The sequence below is a fragment of the Rattus norvegicus genome, chromosome 12 (assembly GCF_036323735.1).
Source record: "Rattus norvegicus strain BN/NHsdMcwi chromosome 12, GRCr8, whole genome shotgun sequence".
In the NCBI taxonomy this organism is placed as follows: domain Eukaryota; kingdom Metazoa; phylum Chordata; class Mammalia; order Rodentia; family Muridae; genus Rattus; species Rattus norvegicus.
The window spans coordinates 41,610,647-41,636,630 of record NC_086030.1 but is presented as its reverse complement, the minus strand read 5'-3'; the positions used below and the strand labels follow the sequence as shown (position 1 = coordinate 41,636,630).

At 51.1% G+C, this 25,984-nt stretch overlaps 3 protein-coding genes across 15 annotated transcripts in view; 1 reads left to right on the top strand and 2 right to left on the bottom strand.

Moving 5' to 3' along the window:
* Tpcn1 (two pore segment channel 1) overlaps positions 1-3,232 on the bottom strand; it is a 56,802-nt gene extending 53,570 nt beyond the window's left edge. For 2 of the 5 annotated variants that reach the window (XM_039089065.2, XM_039089067.2), the window contains exon 1: positions 3,073-3,232. The gene's annotated coding sequence lies outside the window, so the exon portion shown is untranslated. 5 annotated transcript variants of the gene reach the window in all.
* Positions 3,233-3,386: 154 nt separating this feature from the next.
* On the top strand, positions 3,387-20,524 carry Iqcd (IQ motif containing D). Of its 7 annotated transcripts, none has more exons than XR_010056411.1 (6): positions 3,387-3,661; positions 13,279-14,086; positions 15,639-15,872; positions 16,825-16,897; positions 17,765-17,836; positions 19,827-19,868. XR_010056411.1 is itself a non-coding variant. In NM_001402221.2 (5 exons), the coding sequence occupies exons 2-5, from the start codon at positions 13,367-13,369 to the stop codon at positions 20,172-20,174; spliced, it is 1,374 nt and encodes a 457-aa protein (NP_001389150.1). In that variant the 5' UTR covers positions 3,626-3,661; positions 13,279-13,366; the 3' UTR covers positions 20,175-20,524. The 7 variants fall into 7 exon arrangements, 5 of the variants coding, with proteins under 5 accessions (XP_063127661.1, NP_001389150.1, XP_063127660.1 ...); XR_005491723.2 differs by lacking the exon at positions 3,387-3,661 and adding an exon at positions 8,694-9,266; NM_001402221.2 differs by lacking the exon at positions 16,825-16,897 and having other exon boundaries at positions 3,626-3,661; positions 19,827-20,524.
* A 1,561-nt stretch (positions 20,525-22,085) lies between these two features.
* Rita1 (RBPJ interacting and tubulin associated 1) lies at positions 22,086-25,918 on the bottom strand. Of its 3 annotated transcripts, none has more exons than XM_006249383.5 (4): positions 25,439-25,918; positions 25,121-25,246; positions 24,540-24,897; positions 22,086-23,006 (listed from the first exon to the last, which is right to left on the bottom strand). In XM_006249383.5, exons 3-4 carry the CDS (start codon positions 24,806-24,808, stop codon positions 22,499-22,501), a joined length of 777 nt encoding a protein of 258 aa, XP_006249445.1. In that variant the 5' UTR covers positions 24,809-24,897; positions 25,121-25,246; positions 25,439-25,918; the 3' UTR covers positions 22,086-22,498. The 3 variants fall into 3 exon arrangements, with proteins under 3 accessions (XP_006249445.1, NP_001037691.1, XP_006249446.1); NM_001044226.1 differs by having other exon boundaries at positions 25,121-25,243; positions 25,439-25,667; XM_006249384.5 differs by lacking the exon at positions 25,121-25,246.
* Positions 25,919-25,984: the final 66 nt, after the last annotated feature.

Below are 25,984 nucleotides of genomic sequence, written 5' to 3'. Positions count from 1 at the left end.
GGAGAGTGACAAGAGTTTAAGGACAGTTGGAACTGTATAGTAAGTCTACTTACACACACACACACACACACACACACACACACACACACAGAGAGAGAGAGAGAGAGAGAGAGAGAGAGAATATGAGAGAATAGTTATGGTGATATGTGCACACTAACATATGAAGAAGTTAAGACCAGGTGTGGTGACCCAGGCTTGTGTTCCCAGCACTGGGGAGGTCAGAGTTCAAGGCCAGCCTGACTTTTTCTTTTTGTTTTAAGATTTATTTATTTCATGTATATGAGTACACTGTCACTGTCTTCAGACACACCAGAAGAAGGCATTACAGATGGTTGGGAGCCACCACGTGGTCGCTGGGAATTGAACTCGGAATCTCTGGAACAGCAGTCCGTGCTCTTAACCACTGAGCCATCTCTCCAGCCCCATCCTCAGTCTCAACAAATAAAATCAGAGTCAGGTATGCACATGCCTTTAACCTTAGCACTCAGAGGCAGAGGCATGTGGATCTCTGGGAGTTCAAGGCCAGCCTGTCGACAGAGTATGTTCCAGGACAGTCAGGGCTACACAACTGAGAAAAACAAAAACAAGGGCTGGAGAGATGGCTCAGCGGTCAAGAGCACTGACTGCTCTTCACGAGGTCCTGAGTTCAATTCCCAGCAACCACATGGTGGCTCACAACCATCGGGAATGGGATCCCATATCCTCCTCTGGTGTGTCTGAAGACAGTGACCGTGTACTTACAGACATTAAATAAATAAATGTGGGGTTGGGGATTTAGCTCAGTGGTAGAGTGCTTGCCTAGGAAGCGCAAGGCCCTGGGTTCGGTCCCCAGCTCCGAAAAAAAGAACCCAAAAAAATAAATAAATAAATAAATTTTAAAAATCATAAAAAAAAAAACCTCTACACATCAGAAGGGACAGAGCCAACAGGTAACTCTGCTGAGAGCCCACAGCCAGAAAGCCAAGTTTGCGTTGCTCAGTATGACTCCAGCCCCACATTCCTCGCCATTCAGCCAGGTATGGTGCCTTCCAAAGTCCCCAAGTCTTGTCTTCGGAGAGCAGTAATTACTCTTGGGGATACACAAGATCACCCAGGCTTTGCTGGTGGCCAACACAAATTGTTCCCGCATGGACTTTGTGCAGTCCTCCTCGAGGGAGAAACGTCCGATAAGGAAGGAGCACATGCACATCTGTTCCAACGTATACTCAAGAGTCCTTTTCAAAAGACCCATCCACCCCTTCAAGTTTAAACCCTTGGGACTGGCCTGTTCCGGGCAGCTGTTTACACAGCCGGCTTCTGCTTACTGAGATAAAAGGAAAGTCAGGGCTCAGCAGATCCGCCTGGAGACCTTTGAACCTGGAGAGGCAGCAGGTTGTTGCTAACCTCCAGCTGTGTGGCCTGTGCACTGGACAGATTCTGCCTCCCAATCAACCCACTGCAGGACTACGAGGCAATGCCGCCTTTTTGGGGAAGATGGGGACATCATCGGGCACAGCCAGCCTGTCTCTCTCAACAGAGGCGATGGCAGAGATAAATACCACTCTCTGAAGCTGTCAGCTTAAGCCCGAGACACTCTGCCTGGCAAACTTCCTGCAGGTGGAGTTTGTCCAGGGGAGGGGGACTTGTTTGTTTGTTTTGTTTTTTTTTTCCTTTTCCTTTTCCTCCAGATGTGAGGATTTATTTTGCTTTGAAATCTCAACAAGGGGAGACAGAAGAGGAACTTCCCCAAGATACCATCACTTGGCTGTCTAAAGAACTGCACTGTTTTGAATTTTGGTTTAACTCTCTCCTCCCCCTCCTCCCCCAGTGCCTTGCCCAGGCTAGGTTCACTCTTCTAACACACTCTGCAGCAGGGGGATTACAAGAATGTACTCTGAAGCCATGAGGAGGAGGTTCTAACAGTGTATTCTCTATTCATTTGGAAGGCAAGAAACTCTTCCCAACTCGTGACAACAGGTTTCTCGTGTTCGTCACTAGCATCCTAGTGACATCTCCCCGGTAGGTTTTACATTTTAACGGCTGAATGTACGGCTCCATTCTTGCACGCCTTGTCTTACCTCAATGGCTCTTGCCTGATGTGACCTTGTTCCCACTGTCTAGAAATATTTCCAGCGTCACAACTTGGGAAAGATCTCGAGGGAGTCCAGAGGGGCCACTGAACATCTACAGTACACAGCTGAGACCCTACCCACAGGAAACAACCTCCTGGCTCCGACTCTGCCCTCCGTAGAGCCTGGGTTAGCGAGCGCCCACTTTATAGATGAGGCCGACTAGCTTGGCTAACTCGCCTCTCACGAGTAAACAGACACAAGTAGTCATGGAACGCGGGTGGTACTTCCTCCCCCCCCCCCCCCCCCCCCCGCATTTCAGCGCGGTCCCACAACTATTCCTAGAAACGGCACTCCACTTAAGTGAAATCCACCAACCACTTTCTTGTTTATCTTTTGAGACAGGGATATCCCTGTCGAGCCCTGTATAGCCTCGAAGTTGCCATCCTCCTGCCTCTGCCTCCCAAGGAACCTATGACTTTTCAAAGAGAAAGAAACGGGCCCAGAGAGGAGAAGGAAACTGTCCAAGGTTACACAGCAGGCTCAGACACAGACTCAGAGCTCCTCAGGTCCTGCCCTTTGGCAAACCTCGGTTCTCACTCTAGAGAGGAACCAGAGAGTCACCCACAGGGTAAGGTCACCCCTGGAAGAAAGTCCGAGGATCAGATGGCTAACTGCAATCCTTCGGTTTGTCCTCTGGGGCAGACTGACCGGGGCAGGAGTCCCCGGCCGGGTCACAAGAGGACACAGCCCCGGGAAGTGAGGGGAGGGAAGGCGGGGAGGAAGGGTCACCCAGAGGCTCCAGCTCCCCATGATCCCCGTTGCAGTCCGGGTCCAGAAAGTCAGGCCAAATAAAAGGCGTGCAAAGAGAAGGGGATCTTCAGGGAGAGAAGCACGCGGGCCACCTCCCAAGGCCCCGCCTCGGGCTTCGGGAGCACCCAGTCCCAGTCCAGCCCCTTCTCTGCACCCTCTGACCCCTGACCCCTGTCCTCCGGCCAAGATCGCGCACCCCTCGGATTCTTACACGCGCCGTCCCGGATCCCGCACCGTGCACCGGGTCTGCACAGCGCAGCTCAGCCCGCAGCTGCTGCCGCCAATATCCCCACAGCGGAGCCTCAGCAGCCGCCACCGCCGCCTCACCGCTGCCACAGCGGCAGCTGCGCCAGCCCTCGCATCCGCCGACTCCTGTCACTCAGCCTCGCAAGCCCCGCCCACGGCCCTACGCCACGGCCTATTGGCCATCCGAGAGGTCGCAATGAAATTTGACAGGGTAAACTACATGTCACTCACTGTTCTCACAGGCCTCCTCCCGGAGGGAGGACAGAGCGAGGAAGCACCACCCATTTTTCCCCCGCCTCACTCACTCAACCAACAGGAATCCCGGGTCTTTCCATTGGCGAAACGTCAGGGAGGCGGTGATTTTGATTGGCCATCTTTAAGAAGGCGGAGCCAACTCAATCTGACTAGAAGTTGAATGGGGAAAAAGGAGGTCAGTTAAATGCAAAGTCCCGCCTTCTAGGAGTGGCTCGTAACCTAGCAACACAGGGGCCGCCGACTTGGTTAACTGTGGGCAGAGAAACTGTGGGCAGAGAAACTTGCAGCTCGTGGAGCAGGTGAGTGACAGTGGGAAAGCCCGGGGCTGCAGGCTGTGTGCACCTAGCGAGCACACCGTTCAGTGACACCCCCAGGGGTTCCCACCCCACTGCCATCCCATCCAGCTCCGGGGCCTCACTCCCCTGCCCTAGCTCCATCCAGGCCTCCTCTAGGCCTGCTGCAAAGACCACCGCGCATCCTCTTGTCCTGTCTCCTGGTCCTCATTTCATCGCTCCGCTCCTCATCCCTCAGTGGTACCATTTATGAAGACATAGAGTGAATTTAGTTCAAGTAATGGGATGGGTTGTTTTGTTTGGCGCCCACTGTCGCCACTATGTTCGGAGGTGCACGGTCCCTTTCAGTGTATTCTTAAAAATAAGGGTTTGTTGTTTGTTTTGGTTTTGAAACAGGGTTTCACTATGAAGCCTCGAACTCACTCTGTTGACCAGGCTAGCCTCAGACTCACAGAGATCCACCAATCTTTGCCTTCGAGTACTGGGATTAAAGGCATATGCCACCACCCCTAGTTAATTAGTTTTTTCTTTAATTGTTTTTAAAGGTTTTCATTATTATTATTATTTTGATCACTATGCTTGCGTTGGTGGGGTGTGTGAATGTGAACACAGAAAAAGTGTTTTGTACCCTCTAGAGCCCGGAGCTGAAATTAATTACTAGCAGGGAGTTATGAGCTGCCCAACTTAGGTTCAGGGAACTAAACTCTGGTCCTCTGAAAGAGCCATACACACTCTTTAAAATAACTTAAAGATTCATTTATTTTTACTTTCTATGTATCTGTGGGTGCCTACATGTATGTGTGTGCAGTGTATGTGCACAATGTGTGTGTGTGCTGTGACTGAGGAGGCCAGATGTGGGCACTGGATCCGCTGGACCTGGAGTTCTGGGCTGGTATGTATATGCTAGGAACAGAGCCTAGATCCTCTGCAAGAACAGCCAGTACTATTAAACACAGAGACATCTTTCCAGCCTGGTTATTTTCTGGATACACAGGATTTTGCTTTGAGGTTAACGTTACATTTTCACTCATATCCTTAAAATGTGGTTTCCTTGTGCATCCTGAAGACAAAGAAGAATTTCTTGGGAAGATTGAATGAGACGAGGCAAAGAAGGGTGGGAATGGGCACAGGCACAGGATGACTGCTCAGCTAATTGCAGTGATCCCTGCAGTGACTCATTCTTCCCTAACTCTCTCTGTCTAAACATTTCCTAGGACATTCTCTTGGCTCGCACAGTGAATCATTCACACATTTAACAGGGGTTTATTGAGTGCTTAGGGTGGTCAGTGGAGGCTGGAGAGATGGCTTAGACAATAAGAGCACAGACTGCTCTTCAGAAGACCCTTAGTTCCCAGTGCCCACATAAAGTGGGTAATTTGACTCCCAGGTGATCCAGCGCCCTCTTCTGGCCCCAAAGACACCTGCACTCATATAGATATACACACACACACAGGCACATGCACACTTTTTCTTTGAGCCCCTAGCGGGTGTTCTTGGAATCAAACGTGATTAAAATTCAAGAACATTTGAAACAGCATCAGAGGAAAATATCTCTGAACTTCAGGTTTCGTTATAGCAACAGGTTAGATCCTGTAGCCAACAAAAATATTTTAACTCTAATGCTTCCAAGTGCAGGAGACTTTTCATCTTTTAATGGACAAGGAAATGTGTTTTCCTTCTAGTCTCAGTACAGGTTTAATTATTGAAAGAATAACGTGGGCTCAAACTGCAGTCAGATGGCATTGAGTGTGTCTCACATGTGAGGCCTTAAATTTAATCCCCAGCACCAAAATGCCAGGCAAATACAAATTCTGTGCTTCCTACACGCGTTAATTATATTGATATCTTACACTCTGGTAATTAATGTTTCTTTAAAGATGAAGGATTTATTTTTATTCTGTGTGTCACCTGGCTTTTACACGGGTGTGAAGGAACTTCTGATTCAAGCAGCAGACATGCGTAAGCAGCAAGCATTTTACCCACCGAGCCGTCTCTCTAACCTGCATTTTAAATTCAGTTTCATTTATTTAGCATGTGTATGTGTGTGCACGTGTGTATGTGTTATGCATGTATGTGTGCACATGGATGTGTGTGCATGTGTGTTGTGTGTGTGTGCCTGCTTGCTTGTGTGTATTTGTGTGATGATATTTGTGTATGCATCTGCCTGTGTGTGTGTAGCGTATGTATGTATACAGATGTGTATTATGTATGTATGTGTATTGTGTATGCATGTGTATTTGTAGTCATGTAATCATATGTGTATGTGTATCACGTGTGCATGTGCATGTATGTGCATATGTATATGCATGTATATGTGTTCATGTGTGTGTGCATCCTTATATATGTGCATGTATGTGTGTGCATTTATGTATATGTGTGAATGCATGTATATATTCATGTGGTTGTATGTGTGAATGTATGCATGTATATGTGTATGCATGTGTGAGCATGTGTGTGTGTGTACACATGTAAATGTGCACATGCATTAGTGCTATGAGGGAACCCAGGACTTCAAACATGCTAATCAGCTGTGTCACCCTCAGCCCTTCCTTCCTTTTGAAACAACCAAAAGTATCAACTGTACAGTCATATAGGACCAGAAAAGCACATCTCTAAAGCACACTGTGACCAAGAAAGGATTTCAAAGCATCTGACGTGGATACCAGAAGAGAGATTAAGTATCCTCTGTCACTCTCAGTGTGTTCCTCTGAGGAAGGGTTTTCCTCTGAACCTGGGCATGAGTTTCTCATCTAGGTTGCAAGCCAACAATCCCAGCATTCTCCTGCATCTGCTCCTATTCTGTTCAGTCTGCAAAATGATATTCCATAGTCGTACTTCGGGACTTCTTCCTTTTGATAATTTTATTTACTGTGTATGAATGTTTTGCCTGCATTTATGTGTGTCATTGTGAAGTACTGTCAGTGACCAGAAGAGGGCACTGTGTCCCCCGAAACTGAAAATACAGATGGTTGTGAGCCTCCATGTGTGTACCGAGAACCAAACCTTGATCCGCAACAAGAGCAGCAGGCGCTTTTAACCACTGAGCCATCTCCCCAGCTCCTACCTGTCCGTTTTGCATTAGTAATAAAAGTCATAAAAGCCGGATATATTTGGTAGTATTACATTCATACAAGAGTGTCCCCATTTTACAGAAGGGCAGCCAAAGCCTGGAGAGGGTGATCAGATCACAAAAACCCATGCGACTGGGTGAGAACCACAGGGATTGGGCTTCAAGTGAACTCAGTTACCACACAGTGAGCCCCTGGCTTCCTCTTTTCACTTTGGAACTTGTAGAAAGTCAGGGGACTGTGCCCAGGTCTGTTCCAAGCTGCAGAAGGTTGTTGACCAGGACAAGCAACATGTAAGCATCTATCCCCAGTTGCTACTGACCACCATCTATCTGTCTCTGATGCTCTGCGGCCTCTGCTCACAGCTGAGACGCTATCTCTTGACGAGTCCACTTCCAGCACCTTTCTGCCACAAGCCTGTCCTTGGGGCCTCCAGAAACCACATATAATCCACAAGATGTAGTTCCCAGCTACTTGGGAGGCTAAGGCTGGGCATCACGTGATCAAGCCTTATAAGGAGATCCTGCCTAGCAAACAAAAAAACCAACCCCAATGTGGTGGTCTGAATAGGTATGACTCTCAGAGACTCGTGCTTGAATCTTTGGCCACAGGGAGTGGCAGGATTAGAAGAAGGTGTGGTCTTATTGGAGGAGTGGTGACCTTGTTAGAGGAAGTGTGTCATTGTGGAGGCGGGGCTTTGAGAGCATGTATATGCTCAAGGTTCACCAGTGTGGGACAGAGCCCCCTTCCGCTGTCTGTGGGTCAAGATGCAGAAGTCTCAGCTCCCCCAGCACCCTGTGTGCCTGCAGGCCACCGTGCTTCCCACCATGATTGATGATGGGCTGAACCTCTGAACTGTCTGCCAGCCCCAATCAAATGTTTTCCAAAGTACGAGTTGCCCTGGTCATGGTGTCTCTTCACAGCAGTGGAAATCCTAAGATACCAAGTGACACGTTGACTGGCTCTAATGGAGGACACGATCCGGCTTGTGACCTCATTACTGCATCTGCATCATCCTGCAGGAAGTGGTGGGAAGGCAGGGCCACTGTCTCCTCATCTACCAATAACCAACCATTCACTGAGCATCAACTATATGATAGCTGCGTAAGACAAAAGGTTTAGTAGTAGTGGTGGTGGTGGTGGTGGTGGTGGTGGTGGTGGTAATATTAGTAGTGTGTGTCTGTGCTCATGCATGCATGTGTATAGGTGCACCCATGACGCATGTGTGCGAGTGCTGGCATGCCACCGAGCATGTATCAAGGTCAAGAAGAACTCTGGGGAGTTGGTTCTCTTCTTCCGCTACAGGTTGCAGGAGTCGAACTCAGGCCCTCAGCGTTAGGTAACCAGCATCTTTACCTACTGAGCATGAATGGATGTTTCCAGCATGACTGACTAGACTCCTGTACCTGTCTCAGCTCCCTTTTCTTACCCATGAGTCGGAGAAAATGACACGACCTTGCAGGGTTATAAGGACCAAAAGCATCCATCCATAGAGAGTCTTTCTTAGCTCAGCAGTAGTGATGCCCACCTTTGATCCCAGCACTCAGGAGGCAGACTCAGACCAATCTTTCTATGAGTTCAAGGCCAGTCTGGTTTACAGAGTGAGTTTTGGGACAACCAGGGTTACACAGAGAAACCCTGCCTGGAAACAAACAAAAAAAAAAAAAAAAAAAAAAAAAAACAAAGGGTACTTCTTGATTTTATCTCGTTTGAGACAGAGTCTCCCTATGTAGCCCAGGGTGGCCTACAACTCACTGTATAGCCAAGGGTGGTCTTGAACTTCTGGTCCTGACCCCCACCTCCAGAGAGCTGGGATCACTTATGTATTTAGAATAGTTGGGCACATAAGTAAATTCTAACATTAGCTAGTATTAAAAAAAAAAAGGTTCTTGAACCAAGACACCTCTCTCTCTAGCTGACCTCCCCACCAGCCAGTGTTGGGGTCAGTGAAATAGTCACAGGTGATGGGGTTTCTTCCAGCTTCTCTCCAAGTGTTTGTGGGGGCTCCTTTAGCTGATTTTTTTCAAAAGAAGATCGCACTAATAAATATCCAAGAGGCCTATCTGAATGAAATGGAGGCACATTTGCATGATAAAGATGAATCAATAGAATTCATGACCATTAAAGCCATGGTCCAGCAGCAGCCCTGCTACACTCCCTGGGCAGGAACCTTCCAAAGGGAGGCTGGATTGGCAACAATTTCCAAACGAAGGTTGGTGGTATCACAAAGGACAGGGAACAATCATATTAGAATTCAAGGAGCCGACTCTCGGGTAATTTTCGCTGGCGTCATCATCTACCCCCTCTCCCCATACCTTCCCCTTCTCCCATTTCTCCCCCTGTTCACCCAAATGAGCTGTCAAGAGCTGATGGGCATCGTGGTAATCAAAGAAAACAAGCTTGCCCTTTAAAGCAAAAGAGGCAATTTGGCTGGAAGCAAATTGGAAGCATTCCCCGTGGCTCTGAGTTCCCAGCCTCCGTCTCCCAGGGAATTCTGGGAGTTTTGATCGATTCCTGGAGAACTCCGAGGACAACATGGAAAAGTGAGCCCACCTATCCATCCATCCGTCCGTCTATCCGTCCGTATTTCCTTCGTCCTGTGGCCTCGGTACAGGGACCCTTTCTCTGAGGGGCTGAGGAGAGACACCACAGCTCTCCAGAACACTTTGTCGTTAGGGAAAGGCCCCTAGGGAGCTCACTGTGGGATGAGAGAGCAGGAAGTGGGAATGAGCGAGTCCCAGGGAAGCAATATGGCGCCACCTCAAGCTGGGTCTTCAGCCTCTAAGGTCTGGCTCTGGGTGCGTTTTGATTGGCCAAGGAGCCTCCCATCCTTCACAACAAGACCCGGCGCCTCTCTTCTCTGTCCTTAGACGCCTTACTTTCCCAATTGCTTTGCCATCTGTGGTCTGATGAGCTAAAGATAGTCTCCTGTGGCTTCACTTAGAGCTTTTTCCTCCATTTTTATCATCGCTTCGATTGCATACGTGATAAGCTAAGCCTCTCTCATGGCAAACAGAAATAAATAGTGACTGGGTGCAGCAAAGAAAACAAGGAGCCGGGAGCTTGGCATTCCCCACCCCTCAGCCAGAGTCCCTGCCCCAGAGACAGTGGACAGGACTATTTGATAGAAATTCCGCCAAGACTATAGTGTCATTCAGCTTTCTCATCATGACAAAGACCCTGAGGTGAATGACTTGCAAGGGACAAAAGCTGGTCTGGTCTGTGGTTCCACTGTTTAAGAGGCTGAGGTGGGACTGTGCATCGCATCACGGCAGAGTCTGTGAGAGAGAAGCTTGCTCACTTCTCTGTGGTTTGGAGACGGGGTGGGGGGGAGGGGGGCAGGGGAGAGAGATATAAAGATACAGAGACACAGTGTGAGTGTTCCCTTTAAGGGCACACCCCTAATGACCCAAGAACCTTGAGCCAGTTAAGTATGGTATGGTTACCAATGCCTTTCAATCCTAGAGGCAGACAGAGGCAGGTGGATCTTGGCGAGTTCAAGACCAGCCAAGGCTACACAGTTTCAACATCCACCCATCCCCCCAAAAGGAAATCCCCACTAGACCTCACCTCTTAAAGAAGAAACGTCCCACCAACTCTGCATAGCTCCGAGGGCTGGGCACCCAGGATTTCACACACCCTGTGGGGCTTTGCACAAACCACAAGTGCCTATGGCAGGAAGAGGTGGCTACCTGAAGGAAACCTGGGTGCCTTCATCTGACGAGCACATAGAGCTCTGCAGACAGAGACATCAGGGGCACTGTCCCCTACAGTGCTGGCTACTAAGACCTCTAGGAGTCCAAGTCTAAGGTTGAGGAGCCTGAGTCTAAGAAGGAGTCCTCTGCCCTCCCCCTAAATACTCTCTAGGCTTCCCCAAGTCACAGAAGTGTGTAACACACCCTGATGAGCCCCTGCTGGTGTTGGCAGGCCCTGCTTCTTCGGAGAATGGAAAGGTAACCGTTAATCTGGTCCATGTGGGGAGATCAGAACCAGTCAGCAGGGCACAGGCACGAAGAAGGGGCAGGCTGAGCACAGAGCTAGGTACCCGGGCTGTGGCTGGCACTCATTCGGGACACCACGATGTTCCAGGTTCACACTTAGGTTTCCCTGGACCTATAATATAATATCAGCTGTCTGTCGAAGACACATTATGTCTGTCCAAGCCTTGTGCTCGGAGCTTCCTGTTGAAATCCAAGGAGTCTTGCCTTACAGTAAAGGGAGCCCAGCCCCCTCATGGTAACCAGACCTAGGTCCCCCAGCAAGGACTGGGATTCAGTCACTGTGCTCCCTCCCGAAGCCACAGGAATTGTCTTAAGTCTTTTGTTTAGAGTCAGGATTTCTCTGTGCAGTCCTGACTGTCCTGGAACTCACTCCACAGATCAGGCTGGCATCAAACTCAGAGATCTGCCTGCATTTGCCTCCTGAGTGCTGGGATTAAAGGTGTGTGCCCCTATACTCAGCTTGCCAAAGGATTATTGATTTCTGATGTCACCACTGAGTTCAAGACAAACCTTTTACTTCATAACAACTGTGGATAATATAGGTTCTCTGCATCCTTCCTTCAGCTCCCCCGATGTTACTTTATAGGTCAGAAGTAAGAAAGTAACATTGCTAGCCCAGGATGACCACTGACCAGACAGGCCTGCAGTCCTCAGGCTTCCGGGATGGAGGCAGGGGTTTAAGGGCATCACCTGCTACACAGCAAGTCCCAAGCCAGCCTGGGCTACATGAGACTCTGTCTCAAACAGAGAAACAAATATGTAGGTGGATACAGTTCTGTTAGCCAAACCTTGGATTTAGTGACATCCCAAGTGTTACCCTGATGCCCTTTCTGTTTCAGAACAGAGTCCACACAGCGGCTCTCAACCTTCCTAAGGCTGCAGCCCTTTAACACAGTTCCTCGTGTGTCAGTGAACCCCGCCCCCCAGCCATAAAATTAGTTCATTGCTACCTCATAACCGTAATGTAAATATCTTGATATGCAAGGTATCTGATAGGCAACCGGTGCAGGGGGAGGGGCATCTCGACCCACATACAGAGAACCTCTAGTTGAGGACTTGATTTGTTTTCAGGAAAATGGGACTAGCTTCCTTCCTCTTCCCTTCCTCCCTCCCTCCGTCTTCTCTTTCTGGTCTTTTCTTCCAAATCTTGGCATTACCGGCCTTCCCCATCACACCTGGTGAATTGTTTGTTTGTTTATTTGTTTGTTTTTGAAACAGGGTTTCTCAATGTAGAGCTGGCTCTTCTAGAACTCACTCCGTAGACCAAGCTGGCCTGGAATTCACGAGATCTGCCCATCTCCGCCCCTTCCTTCCTTCCTCCCTTCCTTCTTTCCTTCCTTCCTTCCTTCCTTCCTCCCTTCCTTCCTTCCGGAGTCTTGAGAACATACTCAGGCAGGCCTTGAACTCTCAGCCATCTCCCTGCCTGTCTTCCATCCCATGAAGCTTTCTGTCCCCTGTATTTTGAAGCTATTGTTACAACTCTGCCCTAGTTTTCAAGTCAATACCCCCAAATCACCTGGCCTGGATCAGAGGCCATGACTGCATTGGGAAGGTAGGTGTCTGCACGATGAAGTGAGTTCCATCCCCAGAACTCACATAAAAAGCCAAGGACATTGGCAAGAGTTTCTAATCTCAGCATCGGGGAGGTGAGCCCGCTGGCTTGCTGTCAGCCAGCCTGCTCAAGCTGGCCAGGTTCAGGCTTAGTGAAAGACTCTGTCTCAAATAAGGCAGAGATGTCCTGCCTGCATATAGACATGTAATATGTAGACACACACATGCACATATACACACACATGCATACACACTACACACACCTGATCATAGATGTTCTTGTTGTGTGCTGGTGCATGGTCACCCACCCTGCTTGACCTTATCCCACTGTCAGCTGTGACCTGTCCTACCATGTCCGTGTCTGTTCCTATTCTGTGGCCGATCCTGCTCTGTCCGTGTCCCGTCGTGACCTACAGCATATCCTCTTCCTTGCCCCGGCCTCCTCTGTGTCCTGGGCTGCTGATGCGGCACACCACACCCCAGGCTCTTTAGTTGGTTTCCTGGAGGGGTGCATTTCCACTCTCTGGTTGGGCAGCACTTCCAGCCACAGCTTCAACTCCCCGGGGGTCTGCTGCCCCCGGTGAGCCCTACACATGTGGCTTCCTGCTGCTGACACTGTTGGCTGACCTCAGCTGCCTGAAGCTGGGCTCTCTATGTTTCTGCCTCTTGGGTAACCCCCATATGTCAGACCTCAGAACAGTAGCTGCCTCTTGCCTGATCTATGTGCCTGGGACTCACCTCCCCCCTCAGGCTTCTTACCCTGCTGGCTCAAGCACCGTCACGAAGCTAAAAGATAAGCCTGACAGGGTGGTGGTACATGTCTATAATCATAGCCCTTGGATCAGGAGGAAGGGACAGCCTAAGCTATAAGAGACCATATCTCAAAACCAAACCAAACCAGACCAAACCTCGAAGACAACAGAGCTCAAAGTAGCTTTGAGGTTCTTACAGTGGTGGTCGTGGTCAGCGGTGATGTGCCTATCAGCCACCCCTTCCTTTGCAGAGTTACTGGAGATTGTGAAACGCAAGGGAGCCTCAAGCCTGCCGCCTCAGTGCCAGGATATACAGAGGTAAAGGCAGCTGCCTCAGAGATGGCCTTAAACCTCTTAAGCATACCCCCATCCTACCACGGACTGATCATCCAAAGAATCCCTCTGAAGACAGGTCTCGTCCCAGCAGAGCCCTTGAAGACCTTAGCCCCATCCAAATCCAAACTCAACACCATTGAGGCCAAGAGGATCATGTCGGTCCTGGACGAGGCCATAAACAAGGTAGAGCTGATAACCCTGATGTCCTACCTGGAGTCCCACCCAGAGGCTCTAGAGGACGCGTTGCCGGAGAATTTTGTAGAAGCCATAAGAGAGCATTTGGACATTGGTCAGGCCCTGGTGGAGAAGGCCAGCATCCTGCAGAGGAAGCAAAAAGAGCTGGAGAAAGGGGAAGAAGCAGAGGAAGACTGGGACCAGGAACGCCTACTGTCCATCGAGTTGCACAAGACTAACCTGTGGCCACTGACACACCAGTTCCGAGACTCCACCAAGACCATCCTGAGGCTCCTGATCAATGAGCCCCAGCTCACCAGGCTGCTGCACACGCAGGCACCAGGCAGAAGCCCAGGGGCCCAGTGCCTCCTCACCAGTCTGGTGGAGCTCCGGGGCTTCCTCTTTGAGAAGCTCCTCACCAGTCCCATGGAAGTAAGGGAGAAGAACCAGTTCATACAGGACATTAGCCGGAGGAGCAAGAGGAACCAGGAGATCATCGATGCCCTCCAGGCTGAGCTGGCCGAGGTGCTGAAGAACAAGGAGGCAGAGGTATTACCTCCCTAGCACACCCCCCAAGCTAGGGAAGAAACTGCACCCACATGGGCCAACCCCTTAGGACTTGGGTTCTCTCTCATGGCGTTCCAATAGCTTCCCTTCATTTATTCCTTAGAGATTCTTCTGAGTACTTTACTATGAGGTAATGCCTGTAAGCCCAACCTCCAGAGTCCAGTGAAGAACAAGGACAGGGCCCTATGAAGGGATGATACAAGAGAACTGAACTCCATCCAGAAGGGCCAGGGACAGTGTCACTAAGGCAAGGAGGACACAGAAAGGAGGGGTGGGGTGGGGTGGGGTGAGCTAGACAAACAAGGAAGACCTTCCCAGCCAAGGGTTGGCAAAGTGTCTGTGTCACCAGCTAAGTGGGTCCTTTGTCTCAGGTAGGATAGACACCAGGCACGTGGGGAAGGAGTCGGAGAAATGGCTCAGAGGTTAAAAGTGCCTGTTTGAGACAGGGTCTTACTATACAGTCTTGACTGACCTGGAATGCCATAGACCAGAGATGGAACTCACGGAGACCCACCTGCCTGTGCCTCCCAAGTGTTGGGATTAAAGGCGTGCACCACCACAACCAGTGGTGTTATTCTTACAGATCAAGAGAGCTCGGTCCCCAGCCCCTAGGTCCAGCAGCTTGCAAACACCTTTACACCCAGCTCCTGGGGATCTCACGCCCTCTTCTGGACACCAAAGGCACTGCACTCACACACCAGGCTGGGCATGGCTCAGTGAGGACAAAGCCTCCTGCACAAGCCAGGGGACCTGAGTATGAGCCTCAGAGCCACTCTTTTTTTTTTTTTTTTTTTTTTTAAACTGGCATGGTGGTATGCCTCTGTCATCTCAGTACTGGTCAGGCACTCACAGGAGGGCCCCTGGGAGTCAGTGGCCCACCAGCCTAGCATAGCCCACATGCTTCAAGCCAAAGAAAGCGGTAGATGACAGTTGAGGCTGCACACACACGCACACACGCAGGACACTATAGCTGTGAACACAGAGCTGTGTTTCATCTTGCTGAAGGGTCTGAATATTTGAATATCCAAAGCTTCTGCAGGCAGCTTAAAGTGCGTGCGTACGTGCATTCTAGCCGGCCCCACCCCCTACCCAGACTTTACTAGTTAGCGTATTAAAATGAGTCTCAGATCTGTTGCATCTCGTTAGCTGTGGGTCTTCGGTGGCTACTGTCTTCCTGCACACTTGCCACAGGTGAGCAACAGCGGCCGTCTTTCTTTCTGGCTCTGCATCCCATCTCCAAAGGGTCACAAATCCACACGCTGGGCTCAACAAGCCGGGCTCAACAAGCCTCTGCTGCTAGCTAGCATGGATGCGGCCATGGACAGTATCTGTATTTGGCTGCAGGCCTTAGTTGACCAACCCCTTTCCTGGGGGAGGGGAGCACGTGGTCCCAGGCCTGAGACAGGCATAAACCTAGCTGGTTTGGAACCTTAAGGGGGAAGGGACACAGCCAAAGACCAGCTGCTCTGTGATTGGGGGAGGGGGGTGCTGTGTGGTTATTAATAGGGCCCTGTCCTCATCCGTCCCGGCCTAGGTGGAGAAGGAGAACTTTGTGATCCAGGAACTGAAGAACCATCTGCACCAGGTGTTCAAGTTTTCGGAGAACAGCCTTCTCCGCACGAAGCAGGAGGCAGAGAAGCAGCAGAAGGTGGATTACCGGGCCTCTCAGGCCAGGCAGGCCAAGACGCAGCAAGACATCCTGGCGCTTCGCGCACAGTACCACAACCTGGTCATGGAGAACCGGGAGGCGGAGCAGGCACTAAGGAAGGTGCCCTGGGGTCTCAGGGGCGCAGTGGGAGGCGGGGCTGGCCCAGGGGTGCGGAAGACCAAGACGGGTGGTATCTCCTGGGTGGCAGGAGGGGATAGCACCCCTTGAGCCCGAGGGATGATGACCCCTACTTGAAATAGTTCATGAGCCTCAGGCAAAGTGGAAAGGACCCCTCTATATCTGGGTCCAATGAGCTCTGAGGAAACACAGGTGGAAGTCTGGGCACAGTGTGTGCAGTGCGCATGTGCCAAGCAGGGCTGTTTCATTAGCTTCCGATCTCAGCCATGCCTCGACCACCTTTCATATCTTTTTCCGAGGATACCTTCTTACAGACCAGCCCCAGTCTTTTCCAGTGTCCTGACCCTCTGAGCATCTCATGAAAGTTGTGTGTCTCTAGACAAAATGCTAAGGTCTGTCTGCCCTAAATTCGTGGACGATCCCAGAGGGTCTTGGGTCTCCCTGAATTCAGCCTGTCTTCAGTGCCCACACTGAGAACAGCTCTGTGGAACCTAGGACTTCCTTTTGTTTTTTAAAGACAATGTGGATCTGGGAAGACAGTCAGTGGGGAAAGGCACTTGCAGTCCAACCTGATATCCTGAGTTCAATTCCCAGGACCCACGTGGTAGGAGAGAATCAGTTCCTGCAAGTGGTCCTCTGCCCTCTGCCCATAGCTCACGATTGCTTTTGTGAATGCTTGCGCGCGCGCACACACACACACACACACACACACACACACACACACACCCAAGAAAAGACCATGTCAGTCAGTGTACCCCAAGGAAGTCTTCAACTCACAGCAGTCTGCTGCCCCTCGTTGCCAAGGGCTGCGATGTGACCACAGGTGCCCATCATGACACCCAGGGACCTGCTTCTTTTTATTTGAGTTAAAAAACCCCTATAAAGGGCTGGAGAGATGGCTCAGCAGTTAAGAGCACTGACTGCTCTTCCACAGGTCCTGAGTTCAATTTCCAGCAACCACATGGTGGCTCACAGCCATCCATAATGGGATCCGATGTCCCCTTCAGGTATGTCTGAAGACAGCAACAGTGTACTTACATACATGGAATAAATAAAATAAATCTTAAAAAAAACCCATAAAATACAAATATCCGTTTAAAAGCGGTCCACTCGATGTCACTTCTGCAGTTTCCTGCAACCTGTCTAGCTCCAAACTACTTCATCACCTCAAAACATAGCACTGGGATGGGGGACTTGGGGGGGCACAGCAAGAGAGCTCAGCCTGTAACAGGAGCCTGCTGTGGAGCTGGACTCTGATCCCCCGACCCACGTGGTGGCAGGAAGAACCCAACTCCCGAAAGCTGTCTTCAGACCTCCTGGTGATGCATGTCCACTTTCCTCCCACACACACACAATAAATAAATGTAACTAAAATGTTTTAATTTAAAAATTAATTAATTAATTAATTAATTAATTAATTAATTCAGAGGCTCAGAAGATGATGTTGATCCTCTGGAACTGGAGTTACCGAGAGTCGTGAGCTACCATGTGGTTACTGGGAATTGAACCTGGGTCCTCTGGAAGAGAAACTAGTGCTCTTAACTGCTGAGCCCTCTCTCCAGCCCCAAATGTTTTTTTAATTTAATTTGTAAGTACTGGGGTTCGTGCTAGGCAATGGTTTTGAGCCACATCTCCAGCTGGGATTTAACCCTTTAAAAATTATTATTGTGTGTAGTATGCATGTGTGTTTGTGTGTATATGTATGTACCTGCGTACATACGTGTACCACAACACCAGTGTGGAGATTGGAGAACAACTCTGTTATCAGCTCCCTGCTGCCCCCTTGTGGCACCAGAGAATTAAACTTAAGTCCTAAGTGCCTCTACCTACCTTCTGAGCCAACTTACCCAGGCCCTGGACTTTTTTGTTTTAAGAAAAAATACAAAGTGGAGACAGAAATTGAGAACTGGATCCAGAAATATGACATGGAGATGAACGAGAAGCAGGTACGCGCTGGGGTTCCCTCCTGAGGGATAGGGAGGGATGGGGGGTGGGGGTGGGTGGGAAGGAACAGCTCACGTGACCCAGGTTTGTGCCTCCTCTGGAGAACTCTGCCTGTAGGGTCATGTCCAGGCGTGGGTGGTAGATATATGAGGGGTGTGTGTGTGTGTGTGTGTGTGTGTGTGTGTGTGTGTCTGTGTCTGTCTGTGTGTGTGTGTGTGGAGGGTGCAGGGTAGGAGGAGAGGAAAAGTGGAAACCACTGAAATCCAGATTCATCCTGAAGCCCATGGCTCTACCTAACAACACTCCCCCCTCCCGCCTTCTGTAGTCCTCTCCTCTAGCCTGGCTCAGCTCCTGCCTGCTCTCCTGCCTCTGTCACTATATCCCTGAAAGGTCTAGGTGCCAGGCTCCAGGATAAGGCAGGGAATCGAAAGAGTCCTCACTGTCCCCTGAAGGTTTCAAACTGATGTCACTCATGAGCTGATGATATATCAGTTGGGCTTTTCCAGCTCGCATCGGACCGTGAGGAACACAGGCTGTACTTCTGTCCCGGGATCCCGGGGGTAGGGTCACTGAGACACATTTGCCGAATCTGAGCTGTGAACTGGGTCTAGATGAAGTCCTGATCTGCGGTGGGAGCCCATATGGCCCCACCCACTTGCAGGTGACACAGGTGGCAGCTGGCCCTGACCTATTAGAGAGCAGAGGAGTCATACCAGGGCAGTTTAAGGCCAGGCCTGCCCAGAGAAAATCGAGCAGGGTCCCTCTCAGCCTGACCATGGTGTCCTCCTGGTACCGGAGCTGCACTGGTGTTGGTCTTGTTTCGTGGGTCCCACTAGTGGTTGTGTGGCTGGGGAATGCTGCTGAGTGGCTCAGCATCTGTCTAATGTGCAGAGGGTATAGTCCTACAAAACAAACCCTACAGATAGAGTCCATTGAGAGCCACAGGGTCCTTTGTGGCAAGGTCTCTGTCTGCCCAGCAATTGTCCTCAAAGTGTTCTGCCCATTTTAGTAGATGCTGGCGGAAGGGAGGTATAGAGAGAAGGAAGGAAGGAAGGGGACAGAGTAGCTGGGAATGAGAGGAAAGAGAGAAGGAGGAGGAGGAAGAGGAGAAGATAGGGAGACACACAGACCAAGAAGAAGACACTTTTCAAGGGCCTGCCCCACTCCCTCTCCACAAGAGACTTCTTCCCACAAGGGCCCTCCTGTCTGCTCAGCGCTCATGTCTCCACTGGGTACCCAGCCCACAGAGGTTGGAGCTTTCCTGATTCAGTCACTACTCAACAGTGCCACCTAGTGGGTACCGGGCTTCCAATCCAGGTGTCTGTGAGGAGCCAGTTCATACTGAAGCCCAAATGTCACTTGATCCGAGAAAACTGGCCCTTGGTATTTGGAATTGTCCCAGTGTTTCAAAGGAGGAAAACCAGAAGCCTCGAGGGGAATATTGTAAAGGTGAAGACAAGCTAGACTTCAAAACTAGGTGCCAGTTCAGTAGGATGTCTGCCACGCAAACACGAGGACCTGGCACCCATGTAAGAAGCGAAGGTGGAAACGTGCACCTGTAATCCCAGCGCTGGAGAGGCAGAGACAGGCTGATCCTAGGGGTTTGCTGTCCAGCTAGCTCAGGCACATCAGCAAGCTCCAGGTTCAGAGAGAGAGAGTCTGCCTCAGAAAGTAGAGTGGAGAGACCGAGGAGGACATCTGACCTTGACCTCGAGCCTCCGCCTACAGTCACAGCGCAAGCGCAAGCCCGCATACACACACTTCATTCATTTACATGTGCGTTTACACGAGAACAAAAGCACACATGTTTGCACAAGTCACAACCCTTGTTCCTCCCTCCATTCCGAGATCCGCTCAGTCAGGTCTTTCCTGGAGTGAGCCCAGGTATAAATAGACAGGATCAGAGGCTGGGGTGGAAGCCGGGCTCCCGGGCTCCCGGAACAGGGAGGCCGTGCCAGTTGCTGCACACCTCCAGCCATGCCCCTCACCTAGGAAGAATACGAGGACCTGGAGACCATCCACAAGGAGGAGAAGCTGCAGCTGGAGGAGCTGAAGGAGAGGCATGCAGTGCTGGTGGAAGAGTTCTCTCAGATCCGCGCCGAGAGCGAGATCAATTCCAAGAAGCGCGTAGAGGCAGAGCGCGAGATGGTGCGCATGGTGAGAGCCGCCACGCTCATCCAGGCCATGTGGAAGGGCTACCTGGTGCGCTCCATGCTCAGGTCCAGGAAGAAGAAGCGGGTCAAGAGCAAAGGCAAAGACAAGGGGAAGGGCAAGGAGAAGCCCAAGGAAGAGAAGGGCAAGGAGAAAAAAGCCAAGGGCAAGGGTAAAGGCAAGAAGTGACCGCTGCCTGGTCTGGCCCTGCCCCTGCCAAGCTTCAACCACACCCTACCCTGTCACGACCATACCCCCATTCTGCCCCACCCCTTCTATCCCTGGCTTTAATGATGGCTAAAATTAAAAACAAATAACAGGACTGGAGAGATGGCTCAGCTGTTAAGAGCACTGACTGCTCTTCCAGAGGTCCTGAGTTCAATTCCCAGCAACCGTATGATGGCTCACAACCATCTGTAATGGGATTCGATGCCCTCTTCTGGTGTGTCTGAAGACAGCGACAGTGTATTCACATATATAACAAAAACCTTAAAAACATATAAGTAATAAAAAAGCAATAAAACCCATTTTAAACCATACTCAATGGCTCACCAATCAACAGACGTGTCTGCCCAGACTGAGGCTGGGTGTGCGCATGGGTGCAACACCCTGACGAGGGTGCAAACTTTGGATCCCATTCTCCCGAGTCTTTATTGAAAAATTGGGGTGGGGGGGAGAACACTAGTGGCCCATGCCTTGGCTTTAATCTCTCCACTCAGGCAGAGGCAGGCAGATCTCTAAGTTTGAAGCTAGCCTGGTCTACAAAGCTAGTTCTGGGACAGCCAGAGTTACAATGGGGGAAACCCTGTCTTGCAAAACCAGGAAAGGGTTTATTTTATGTGGTGTGCCTACGGAGGCCACAGCTGGGGGCATGATTCACTGGCACTGGAGCTAAAGGCGTGTGAACCACTTGAGAGGGTGCTGAGATCTGAACACAGGCCCTCTGACAGAGCTGTACATTCTAACCCACAAGCCTCCCCGTCCATTCCAACTTTATTTTTCTTAAACTGTGTGTGCGTGCACATTTATGCGTGCCTTTATATATATGTCACATGTATGCCTGGTACTTGCAGAGGTCAGGTGCTGGCTCCCCTGGAACTGCAGTTACAGGCATCTGATGTGGGAACCAAACCCAGGTCTTCTGGAATAGCAGTAATCGCTCTTAGCTGCTGGGTCCTCCTCTCTCCAGCCCCCAGGGTCCTCCCTCCAGTCTCCCTTCCTCCACTTCTGCGGTTTCTGTTGGGCTGCCCCATTTCCATCAGCCCCAACTGCTCTGACACTTAATGCCAACCAGACTCCAGACCTGGCATCGGCTACCTCGTGGCATCACCCTGGGCTTCAGCTAACCTTTAGCATAGACAGGAGAAGAATGTGTTTCTATTTCTAGCCCATGTCTATCAACATGGAAGGACGGGACAGAAAAACAACCAATTCCTTGTGAAAGCTCTAGAAGCTTAAATCTCCTACACAGCTAAAGCACAAAGTGTGTCTGTGCCTGGGCGTGGCCCTGGCACCTCTGCAGGTGAGTACACATGTCCCTGGGCCTAGCTACCCCTAGACAACGCTCTCTGGAATGCTCAGGGAGGCTCAAGGGCCTATGCCCATCATCCAGGTAAGGATTCAGGACCTTGGGTGAAGCTTGAGGCCCAGGGCCCCCTGCAGTGTGCTGGTGTGTGTGTGTGTGTGTGTGTGTGTGTGTGTGTGTGTGTGTGTGTATGTGTGCATGCATGCGTGTGCCCAGGAGCCTCTACTCTACTTGGCTTATCACTAAGCCCTGTTTTGTTTTGTTTTGTTGGGGTGGGGGTTACTGGGGACTGACTGAATCCAGGGCACCATTCATGTATGCTAGGCAAACACTACCACGAGGTATATCCCCACCTCCCTAACAAGACAATTGCTAGCAAGGGACTCTTACTTCGTACCCACCCACCTACGTGTGGTGTCTAAGGACTGAGACAGGCCTTGGACAGACAGCATTACTTGAGACATTAGCAGCCACTGACATTTCTGTCACATCCTCTGATCACCCATTGCCCTGTTTAACTCCACTGAAATCGACTGAGGCCTTTAGTTAAGGGGGGGAAAGTAACATGCTACCGGTTTTGGCGATCCAAATACATTTAATACGTGGAATAAATACATGAATATTAAAATAATGTCTCCCCGGGTCCCACCCCTGGGGTCCACACACAGCCCAGGACCCCTTAAGACCTTCAGACCCCTGTGGAAACTGAACCCTTTGTAGGGAACCGGGTGGGGCTTGGCACCAACGCAGAAGCCGGGAGGCTGACACATGGCTACAGAGACATCTATCTCAAGGACCCCAAATACCCTGCAGAGAAGGCTGGGGACATCCTGAGCTTGTGGGGACTAGGGAAAATATGGCCCATCCTTACCATGGAGCCCCGTGGAGGCTTCTCCAGCATTTGGAGGCCCTGGGGACCATTGTCTCCAGAGGACCACACCTGAGCTTGAGTCCTGGCTTTGAGCCAAAGGCTTACCTGGTAAGAATGTCATTTCCAAGGAGGCTTTGGCTTTTGGGGGCAGGCCCCTCGCTGAGGGGTAGTTGGCCCCGAAACACTGCCTGAGCATACCTTGCGAGTGACTAGGGGACTCTGGACAGTCGCCCCTGATGTGTAAGGCCGGGGACTCCAAGGCCCATTGGTCTGGGGGGCAGTGGAAGCTGGATGACCCGTGCTGGGGACAGCTAGGTGGGTGAGTGAATAGGAACGCCTCTGTCCCAGAGAGCGGGGAGCATCCAGCCCATCCCGGGACACCATCTGGGAGCCTGTGGCCACTCTGGGCTCTGTCCTGGGAGGTCCAGTTGGGTGAATGGCCCGAAGTGGGGTCTCCCTGGGGCGAGGTGAGTGGCTGCCCCTAGGGGTGGCTGGTGGGGTCCAGAAAAGGGTCCGGAGCTTGGCCGCATCCTCCACGGCTGTCCGAGACCTCTCCTTGCTGGTGCCCTGTGGCCGGGAGCCAAACAGTGACTCATCACAGTAGGATGGGGTGTGGCCAATCAACCTGGAAAAGAGAAGGGCAATGACCTTAAAGCCCTCTACAACCTCACTGCCCACCAGACACCAAAGCAGCAGAACCGGACTTATTCTTTAATACAGGTATCAGCCCAAAACAGCTTGGGGCTTCTCTGTCTCATCTCCTAGAGAGGGGAGCAGTCCTAAGAGGAGCACCTCATATGAGCCTCACCATCGAGAGTCCCGATATGGTCATTCATTGATATGGTGGAGGTGGGGGAACAGGGTAGGCCACTCCAGCCCCCTCTGCCCCGCCCCCCCATGAATCTCTATCCGTACACGCTCAAGTCTTGTGCATCAAATGACAGACACCCTCCTGAATCTGCTCGGCTCCAGATTAATGGAGCAATTAGGTCCATTAAGTGCTTCATAAACAGAAGTAGCAGACACTTGTTTAGGGACAATAGGAACGTGGGCCAGCAAGATGGCTCAGTGGGTAAGGGTGCTTGTGGCCAAGACTGACAGCCCGAGTTTTGATCCTCAGGCTCCACATGGTAGAAGGAAAGAACTGACTCCTATAAGTTGTCCTTTGACCTCTACCAGTATACGCCCCCCAACCCAAAAACAGCCAAATACAATTGTACCTTTTTCAAAAAAGTCCATATGAGCTCAATAGAGATACATTTTTTTCTTTGGTTGAATAGTTTTTTCCCCCAAAAAATCTCCTTTGAAGATTTTTAAAAATTTTTATTATTATTGTCCTGTGTATGGTGTGGGTATGTGTGTGTGTATGCAGACAGAGGCGCACAAGTGGAGGTCAGAGGTCAACTCTGGAGTCAGTTCTCTTCCACCTTTATGAAGGTTCCAGCAATCCTAGGCCACCAGGCGCTCGAGGCAAGAACCCTTCCCCACTGAGCCGTCTCACCAGCCCACACCACCGTTCATCCAGACCTTCCCAAGCACCGGTTGCTGTGCCAACATTGCCCCAAGTCTCATTTAACAGCGACACTCATCCCATGTGCCATGAGGAAACACACGGCTCAGAGAACCAAGGCGCTTGGCCATGGCCACACAGCAGGTCCCTAGCACTCAGTCCCAGGAGGCCTGACAGCTACTCTGATGGTCAGTTTCAACTGTCAACTTGGCAGGATCTAGAACCACGGAGAGCGGCCCGCAGAGAGTGATCCGCTAAGTCAGGCTGGCCCTCGGGCATGCCTACGACAGGCCTTCCCTTTAGCACTGGTGTTTAATGTGCATGCGCACCCACAGGCAAGTCCGTGTGCACCATGTGGGGTGTCAGATGCACATGCCCCAGATGTCAGAAGAGGTGGGTCACATGCCCTGGGACTGAAAGTAAGAGAAAGTGCTGAGCAGCAAACACACAACATGACCAGCCATCTCCACCCCACACTGCTGAGACTTCTTATAACTACGGAGAGCCACTCAAGCCGTCTGTGAGCCAGAATAAACCCTTTCTTGCCCAAGTTTCTTCTGCCAAGAGTATTTCATCAGGGCAATCAGGAAAGGGACCAAGACGGCCACCCTCAGTACAGGAGTGCAATGCTACCACCCCCAACCTTACCTGTATTTGTTTTTCTTCCTTGGTGTGAGATTTGGGGTGCTGCCCCTGGAGGAGGGAGACTCACAGTCTCTCTTGGCCAGAGAGACCTTCGGGGGTCCTGGGCTCACTCCTCTAGATCTGTTACAATTCTGCACCCAGGGTGGGTCAAAGTCTGGTAGAGTTGGCCGGGTTCCTGTTGGGCTGCCAAACAGGGTCTCATCCACATAGGATGCCCTGGCCTTGACCCGGTAGCTGCGCGGGTTGCGGTGCTGAAGGTGGAGTGCCTGCATTCCGACGCTGGGCCAGTTCCACCTCCACCGGGGTCTTCAGGCTGCCCAGTGGATTTACTGTGCCTGCCAGATTCAGCCTCCAGGGCTCCCTGGAGGGTCAGAGTGAGCTAAGGGCAGGGCCAAGTAAGAGTAGCTTCTTGCAATAACAAACCCAAGGGCAAAGGGGGCTTTTTCTTGCTGAGGGAAAGCGACTGTTGTTCAGTGGGCACCTCGGAAATGCTTCACTTTCTGGCCCCTCCCCTACCCGGTTTCAGTAGCCCAAGGTGGCCTGAAACCCATTATATTGAAGTCTATTATATAGCCAAGAATGACCTTTAACTCCGGATCCTCCCGCTTCTACTTCCCACGAAGAACTGCACGACCGCCTGGCGTCTGAGGTGCATGGGTTCGAACCCCGTGCTTTGTGCATGCCGCAGGCTAAGCAGGCACTCCTGTCTTCTTAGTTGTGACAGGGGGAAATGCCGTCAGCAAATATTTAATGAATAAATAGATACACAATTATAGCCTACAGTGTATGCTCAACAAATATTTATAGAACGACTATGGGCGTGCAGGGGAATGGCACCAGACAAACTAATTACGGTGGAAGAGGGAAAGGGGCTCCCAAGCCACTGTCGCCCCCATGCCTACCTTGTGCAAAGCGCTTTGCAAGCGTGGTGCGTTCTAGTCCTCGCCAACCGGTCCTTCAGATTAAATCCATTTTCCCCAATTACAACTCAGGCTCCAAACAGCGGAGTAGCACACACCAGACAGCTTACAAAGCGGAAAGCGCAGGCGTCCCGGGAATTTCATGCTAGGAGCTTTTCCTACTGGGACCTCTGGCCAGCAAGCATAATCTTCGCCACAAATGCCCGCATAGCACAAAATCCGCAGCCGCGCCCCGGCGACACGCGCCCACATACAGCCCTTGCTGGGCAACAGGAGTGAAGCCCCGCCCCTGCGCACTGGTACATCCCGCCCTCGCGCTGATGGTACGTTCCACGGGCCACACCCCCTCTCATGCGTGCATCCATTGGGCCCCGCCCTGGGGGGCTGCCCTGCGTAGTTGGTACATTCCTCAAAGCTTCCACACGTTGAGTTGTATGTTCCTGAGGCTCTGCTCTCTCCACATCTATCCTAACTATTAGCGTTTGGTGTCCTTGCAAATTAGTAGGTCTCCTAAGCGCCTATCACTGT